This window comes from Carex rostrata, chromosome 12 (assembly GCF_964058835.1).
Source record: "Carex rostrata chromosome 12, lpCarRost1.2, whole genome shotgun sequence".
Taxonomy (NCBI): domain Eukaryota; kingdom Viridiplantae; phylum Streptophyta; class Magnoliopsida; order Poales; family Cyperaceae; genus Carex; species Carex rostrata.
The window spans coordinates 5,954,524-5,962,957 of NC_135929.1; the positions used below are offsets into that span (position 1 = coordinate 5,954,524).

General features: G+C 34.8%; 1 protein-coding gene across 1 annotated transcript; it reads left to right on the forward strand.

The window, feature by feature from the left end:
- Window positions 1-1,428: 1,428 nt before the first annotated feature.
- EMB2742 (CTP synthase family protein) lies at window positions 1,429-7,980 on the forward strand. The gene is made up of 21 exons (XM_078312795.1): window positions 1,429-1,773; window positions 2,635-2,714; window positions 2,948-3,034; window positions 3,145-3,195; window positions 3,607-3,724; window positions 3,828-3,884; window positions 3,982-4,046; window positions 4,133-4,216; window positions 4,295-4,345; window positions 4,465-4,527; window positions 4,625-4,671; window positions 4,774-4,843; window positions 4,924-4,986; window positions 5,253-5,342; window positions 5,454-5,492; window positions 6,102-6,329; window positions 6,520-6,605; window positions 6,847-6,895; window positions 6,973-7,053; window positions 7,140-7,233; window positions 7,453-7,980. The coding sequence occupies exons 1-21, from the start codon at window positions 1,656-1,658 to the stop codon at window positions 7,671-7,673; spliced, it is 1,842 nt and encodes a 613-aa protein (XP_078168921.1). The 5' UTR covers window positions 1,429-1,655; the 3' UTR covers window positions 7,674-7,980.
- Window positions 7,981-8,434: the final 454 nt, after the last annotated feature.

Below are 8,434 nucleotides of genomic sequence, written 5' to 3' on the forward strand. Positions count from 1 at the left end.
TTATTAAGAAACTGTTTATAAACTCTATGTTGGCTAAATGATTGACTCAAATTGTTTCTCCTTTTTAATTTGTTGCTGACGTGGCTTAATAGAAACTCTAAAATGAGTTTCAGGGATGTGAGAGTTAGAAACTTTAGAGACCATAATTTCTAAAAAGTAGTTAACAGTTATTTAGAAACCCTGTTGAGTTTTAGGGATGTAGATGCTCTTACACACTGCATATTGTCATGAAATTCACATTCGCTCGTATTATCTGATCGAAGACAATTACAATCGGACGGTTCTTTTAACCTGACACAAAACTCAAAACGGACCCCCCCTATAGTCTCTATAGACACCAGATTGTGTTTGATCAGATTGGAATTAATATGCGCCGTGCCGTCAATTTAAATTTTCTTGAGTCTTTCATCAAAAAAAAAAAAATTTCTTGAGTCAGCTAGCTCGGAGTATACGAATCCCAGTGCCATGGCCTCATTCTAGGGATAAGTATCCTCTCCAATATTGTAAAAGATTCTCTTCACTTTACGGTTTGAGATTATCAGTCGCTTTGAGATTCGGGCTAACGCAGGGACATTAGTATTGGGCTTTGTGATTCCTGCCAAGTTAAAAAGAACGGTCCAGATCTAATAATTCTAAAGATTCCCTATTACGGTAAAAGAACGGTCCAGATCTAATAATTCTGATTCCTCACTCTAGTCTAAATATCACATCTGAATATATGATGCAGGAAAACCTTCATCGTACTATAATTTCACTCCAAATAAATCAGACAGGTGATTGCGATTTCGAATGCTATGGAGGTCGCAAATGCACTGAGGACTAAGTTAAAGCGTCTTAATCAAAAGTAACAGGGCCGGCGGGGACTTTCTTCGCTCCAGTTTCTAAAGCAGTAAATATCCCTCGGTTGCCGAGTTTTTAGGATATTTCTCTATATCAAAGGAAAGGAGCTAAAAAATAGACTCCATTTGTCCTAACTGGAGAGAATATTTTACCCGAATCTAAGCGGTAGAATCTGGTTCTCCCGTGTTTCTTCTCGACCACCTAATATAAATCGGTTCACTGTGAGTTGGGTCCCAGAGAACTTCATATTAATTTTTTTAGTTAGGAACCCGCTACGCATATTCTGTACATGATTACGTCAGATAACGGGTTTGGGATTTAAGGGATGGTCCCCAGCAGATCGAGACCGTCCATCTCAGATAACGCCCGTTGGACAGAACAGGCAGGAAAGTCATGGTTGATCATGACCGGCAGGTCTCAAATGGACGGATACGATCTTCCCGAACCAATGAAATCCGTACGACCGGAAACGAATTTACAAAAGGTAATAGATCGAATACGTAATCACTGCCAAAGGGGCCCGCATACGAAAACGACACCGAACATTCCTCTTGTTTATTCTGTACAATCGAAGACCAAGTCCACCGCAATAGATTTGCTCTTCAACCCCATTGTCCGCTTAACCCTTCCCTCTCGCTTTTCTATATATCGGCTCACTATCTTTGCGACGGCTGTGTATTGGGATCGGGTGAGAAGATAGAGAAGCGAATAGAGAATAGTATCTATTGTTTCTCTCCTATTTCTCAGCACATAACTAGTCTGTGGTGTTGAGTTTGAGAGAGAGAGAGAGAAAGAGAAGAGAAAACGAAGCAGAGATGAAGTATGTATTAGTGACTGGTGGGGTCGTGAGCGGCTTGGGAAAGGGGGTTACGGCGAGTAGCATAGGTGTCGTTTTGAAAGCATGCGGGCTACGGGTTACTTCGATAAAGATTGGTACTTTGCACCTTCTCTTATCTCTGCCATGTCGGTCGGTTGTTATTCAGTCAAAAATTGGGTTTTGTCGTAGTTGTTTTCACTATGGTTGAATGTTCAACATATGAATGGTTGGTGTTAATCAGGATAATTTCTTTTAAGTTCTGTTTGGTTTCAGGCGGACAGATTTTGGTCAATAATAATCTTGGAATTTTTTTAGGATTTTGTTTTTTCTGAGGCGGCTGTTTGTATTTTTTTAATGCATAAAAGTATACGAGGTTTTGTTCTCTTTGAAAAATTGGTATTACTTTATTTCAACCTTTGTGAAAGCATCGCCTTTTCGTTTCTTTTACAGATTACAGGTTTTTTAAAATGCAAATGTCATTTATTTAGAGATTTGCTTTGCTTTTTGGAGCCTTAGCAGTTTGGGCTTCTTTGTTATTTTATTTTGTTTATCTGGTTTTTTACTTCTGTACAGTATTCTAATTAAAGTCACATCATATCCTGTAAGGGTTTTGCTAGGGTTTAATTTTAGAACTTTTTTCGATTGACCCTCTTCTTTGTATATTTTAGTAATTGATCAAATATTTGCCTTCTTTAGGTACAATGCCAGAAACTTTTTCATTATCAGCTTCGCTTAATTCTTTAATTCAAGTTACAATGTTACATGTTCTCATTTTTCCTTAGTTTTAGTTGCTCAAATTATAATTGTTATCTAGAAGTTTGAAGTGAACTATATTAGAGCTACCCTCTGTTTTACCAAGCTAGTTATTTTTCAAATACTTTGATTTGCTAAACTTTCTATAGAGGTGCCTTACTGGTCTTTTTTATATATCAATTTGTTTAATTCTTTATCTATTTTTTTATTCGACATTTTTTTAGATCCATACCTGAACACTGATGCCGGGACTATGTCACCATTCGAGCATGGAGAGGTGTTTGTATTGGATGATGGTGGTGAGGTAATAAATAATAAACAAATGAATAGATAAATTCTTTATTATATTATTTTTTTCTAACTAACATGAAATTTCTAATGCCAAATAATTCCTCCTCACTAAACAAATAGTTCAAGTACACCAGCATTATGACAGTTTTTTTCATATTTGTTTATTACAAACTTATCTGTTTACATTGTTTTATTAAATGTTGATTCAGAAGCATATTTTTATATTTGTGTTTTCTTTATTTGAAGGTCGATTTAGATCTTGGTAATTATGAAAGATTCTTAGATTTGAAGCTAACACGAGACAACAACATCACTACTGGAAAGATATATCAAGTACTTATTCTGTACCCCCGTTTATGCATTATTAGTGTACCAAATATCTCTTGAATAAATATAGAAGTATCTGTATAATTTGTAATGTTATATCTGGTGGATTATTGCAGTCTGTTATCAACAAGGAGAGGAGGGGAGATTACTTGGGCAAGACAGTGCAGGTTTGTTATATTTTTTTTTTCTTGGAAAATTGTAATAAAGCCCCTGCATCATTACTAATTTTCTTGGACGTACTTCTCACATATTTCCCTGATATCGACAATTTGCTACAATAGGTCCACCCTTCATTTTTATCATGTAAAGATCAAGAGTAATAATTGAGTATATGAAAATAAAAACAAAGGTTTACTTGGTATTAGGTATTACTCTTTGTTAGTCCAATTTAAATACAATACAATCAGAGTCTATTAAAATTTGGCTGTAAGAAGGTGCTATTTTTCTTCTCTAAAGAAAAAGGGAAGCTTGTGTGAAAATTGAAAAGGACGTACTTCTCGCATATTTGCCATATTTGCATTTGTGTGTGTTGGGTATCTAAACTTATTTAAGTATTATAAATTTGGTGTGTGTTGAAGGTGGTCCCGCATATAACAGATGCAATTCAAGAATGTATAGAGCGCGTGGCATTGGTACCTGTCGATGGACTTGAGGGACCCGCTGATGTCTGTGTCATAGAATTGGGTGGTACAATAGGTACTGACAAACTTTTCTATTAACATAGAAAAATTGTATTATAAAAGACCATCTTGCATTTTCATTATATTATGTTTCTAGGTATTTAATTATTTTGATACAGGGGATATTGAGTCAATGCCTTTTATTGAAGCTCTCGGTCAATTCTCGTATCGTGTTGGTAGGGCATCTTTCGACCTACTTGTTTTCTTATTTTTCTATCCATTTTTACAATTTTCATCTAAAATGGTATCTTAATTTATTGTTATTTTCTTCAGGTCCTGGTAACTTCTGCCTGGTTCATGTTAGTCTAGTACCAGTTTTGAATGTTGTTGGTGAACAGGTAAAACTTTGTATCAAATGTGATGATTCTTTTGATATATTTTTCATTTTAATGTAATTCTAAATCTATGGTTTAATTTATCACAGAAAACAAAACCAACACAACACAGCGTAAGAGGTCTGCGAGGTCTGGGGCTCACTCCAAATATATTGGCTTGCCGTAGTGCTAAGGTAAATATTTTAGCATATATAATCATTTATCACTAGTTTTGTTTGAACATGATCTTAACTTGTCTTTTTTTTTTTCAGGTGCTAGATGATAACGTAAAACAGAAGCTCTGCCAGTTCTGTCATGTGCCGGTAATATTTTTTTCCCATTATACAATCTCCTGCCTGTGAAATCAGGAAAATCAATGTTTTTTTTTTCCCAATAAATGTTGTATGGCTTGTTGTAGATAATTTTTCCTTTTGTTGTATAGGTTGCAAACATTCTGACTCTTCATGATGTTTCAAACATTTGGCACATCCCTTTATTATTAAGGGTATATATGCTCTTTCTCTCTTCTAATAAATGTTTTTTTTTTCATTCTTGCTTCTTATCCTTGATGTTAACCATTGCAATTTGCCTTTCTATTTTAGGATCAAAAGGCACATGTAGCCATTTTGAAAAGCCTTGATCTCGAAAGGTTTATCTTTATATTTATTTTGTCATTTGTCTTAATTTCATTTGACGGAGATCAAATATATTTATTATTATTATTAACACATGTTAAGTGTTTAACTTGCAGCGTGGCACGTGAACCAATGTTAGACGAGTGGACAGAGAGAGCTCAAATTTTTGACACACTTCAGAATCCAGTTAAGTTTTATTTCTCTTTCATGGTTTTTTTTTTTGTATAATATTTTGTTCGTATATTAACCTTTGTCTTGCTTTGCAGGTGAGAATTGCAATGGTTGGAAAGTACACTGGTCTCTCTGACTCTTATCTCTCAGTTTTGAAGGTCTAATTTTATTTCTGAAGTCCAGTGGTTTATTTTTTATAAATTTTTATTTTGCATAGCATTTCACTCACTCCCTATAATTCTACAAAGAGTATCTGGAACCGCCGAATATGGCTTCTTCATTTCCATTCTTTTCAAAGAGCATTTGAAGTTTTCTGTAGTTGTGGAAACATGCTTGATTTTCTTGTCATTTAATGTGTCAATCAAATCGCATCTTGATCAAATCGGTGGATTTTCTTACTGTTTTCTTATAAAAAATTTTGTAGGCCTTGTTGCATGCATCTGTAGCTTGCCACAGGAAGCTTGTAGTTGATTGGGTTGCATCTACTGATCTAGAAGATTCTACTGCCATGGAGGTCTTTATTACTTTTTCTAAATATTGTTATTATTAAGGAACAATGCTTTCTTTTTCTTTATTTTTCTAACTTCTGATGTTTCTTAATTGATTTTTTCAAATGGTTCTACAGTCACCAGAAGCTTACGAGAAAGCATGGGATTTATTAAGGGTGAGTTCTATGTTTACATTCATTTGTTTAGTTGTACATCAGCTAGGGATGCTTTTCACAAGTTAATGCACTTGTAGGTATAGGGTAAAATCTGAAGCTATGAAAAAGAGACCCTCCAAATGAAAAATTTCATACACGCCCCTTAGATGTCATACTTACTACTCATGTAAACATAGTGGATGCTGTATTAGCTTCTTCTTGGTTCAATAAATTATCCAAATGCTTCTCAATCAATCTTTTTGATGTTTTTTAGATGGGTAAGGAGAGTATATATTTTGGCCTGCGCCTTACTTTAGGTTTAATGGGTGTGCACATGAAATAAATCTCTCCTGTTACCTTATTTTGCTTCATTATATTATGAAATAATTGCTCATATTGTCCCAAGGTCTTGATTATAGGAATATATGTGAAAAATATTGTATTTATCACAATCCTTCACAATACTCATGGTGATCCCGAATCTAATGGTTTCCTTGGCTAAGCAGTGAATCCTGAGTAGGCTGCCAGACTGTTGATGAGATGTTTAATTACTGGCACTAGTATGGTGGTGATATTATAACTACTGCTTATTCATATTTTTTATTAAGGTTTTACTTAAAATCAATACAGGGAGCAGATGGGGTGCTTGTGCCAGGAGGGTTTGGTGACCGAGGTGTGCAGGGCAAAATCATAGCCGCAAATTATGCACGTGAGAACAATGTGCCGTACCTGGGTATCTGTCTGGGAATGCAAATTGCAGTCATAGAATTTGCTCGATCAGTGATGAAGTTAACTGGTGCAAATAGTACAGAGTTTGAACCTGACACAGAAACCCCTTGCGTTATTTTCATGCCCGAGGTAATTAGTTTTCTTTAGTTGATAGTTTGTTTCCTAAGCGGCAATTTAGTTATTTATCATCATTTTTGTAATTGCTTGCTTGCTATCTGGAAATAACTCAATAAATTGGCTGTAGACGCAAATGAAATGTTTTTGCAGAAGGTCTTGATACTATTTTAAATGCAATAATACTTCGTTTTTTCATTTACAGGGCTCAAAAACACACATGGGTGCGACCATGCGCCTTGGGTCAAGAAGGACATACTTCACCACCACTGATTGCAAATCTGCTAAGCTGTTAGTATATCAACCTTTATTTAGCCAAATGTATCAGCTTTCTAATTAGGGAAATATTTCATGTTTCCCTTAATAAAACCTTGAATTTATATATTGAAAGTTAACATGGATTGAAAATTATGTGTATCTTACCTACACAATGCTTCTTCCAAAGTCCTTCGAAGATGTGCAATTTTTTCTTTCCTGCATATTTTGTTGTGTTTGAGATGCTCTATTGATTTCGTTGTGATGCTCTGTTTAGATATGGCAATGTGAGCTATGTGGATGAAAGACATAGGCATCGATATGAGGTATGTTTGAAAAAACATTTTATTTTATATAAACATTTTAGTATGGACATGTGCTGATTTATTTGTTACAAAAATAGGTAAATCCTGACATGGTCCCACAATTCGAAAGTGCTGGTCTGCAGTTTGTTGGTAAAGATGAGACAGAAAAACGCATGGAGGTCTGAATTTTATTCAATTCATTACTTTTTATTTACTAATTTGACTATATTTTGAGATGTTACTCAAAACCTTGTGCATTTTGCAGATTATCGAGCTCCCAAGCCACCCGTTTTTTGTTGGAGTTCAATTTCATCCAGAGTTCAAGTCCAGACCTGCCAAGCCGTCTGCACTTTTCTTAGGTAAAATGGCTCAAAATTTTAGTATTATTAGAATAAGTCGGACACTTAGTTGATCTAAGGGTGGGCACTGACTGTAAAACTGAGATTTCAAGTGAAGGTGTGGAGTTAATTCTAGCCTTGTTTGCAAACTTGTTCTTTGAATTCCCTTACATTGTACCTTATTTTAACTGGCTTGGTTAATCAAATCTTACCTTTCTGTCTTATTTTTGATTGACACAGGATTGATAGCTGCCGCATCAAAACAACTTGATACATTTCTTCCGAATGCTGACAGTAACCATATAGTAAACAACACTTCTCCAACCCGACATCTCCAAAATGGATATTTGCCCACAAAGCCTCTCCAAAATGGACATGCAAAGAAGGTCACTTCCAATGGTGCTGCAAATGGAAATGGAAATGGGAACTATTACATGAATGGCAATGGGGTGCATAAATAAAGGAATGCGAAGCAATTCAAGGTTTTGTTATAATAATTATCTTAATAGTATCATGAGGATTTGTTTTTTCAGTCAATCGAGAAAGCTCGACTGGACTGGTGCTTGTTCTATGGCTTTTTTTTTTCTCAAAGAAGGAACAGCGCTGGGGTTCTTATTGAGAGATAGTAGGGGTTTTTTTGAAGCAAGGTTTAATTTCTTTCTTTCTCAGTTTTTAGTAGAAGGTCAAGGAATTTTAGAGATTTTGTGTTTTAAGAGGATTTGTAACTTTGATGATGTATATTTAAGGTTGATCAAAACTCTGAAAGCATATCTAGGCCTTAACAAGTTATATCTGATGCAATATGAAAATAGTTGTTCCTCAAAAAGATGTAAAAAGAGAATATTAATATGGGCCACCAAAGCATGGTAACAGTACCAACTTTAATGGGCTGCTTAATAAATTCGTTCAAAGCTTAGCTTCTTTGACGCAGAAATTATTTGGTGTTTATTTGTTGCAGGTTATGCAATGAGGATTTCATCAAATTATGAAAGTGTCAATAATGAATCAAATCAGATTTAATAAAGGTTATTTAAGTTGCAAACAAATTTAACCAGACTTGACAAATCCGTATTAAAAAAATGCATGCCTCAAGTTGATTCATGTGTTAACTAAAAAGAGCAATAAATTAAGGGAATCAATATGCAAATAGCATTTTTTATATCTATTCAATATGATTTGTGTTTTTGTGTAAAGGGGGTTCAAATCTATAGGATTACATAAA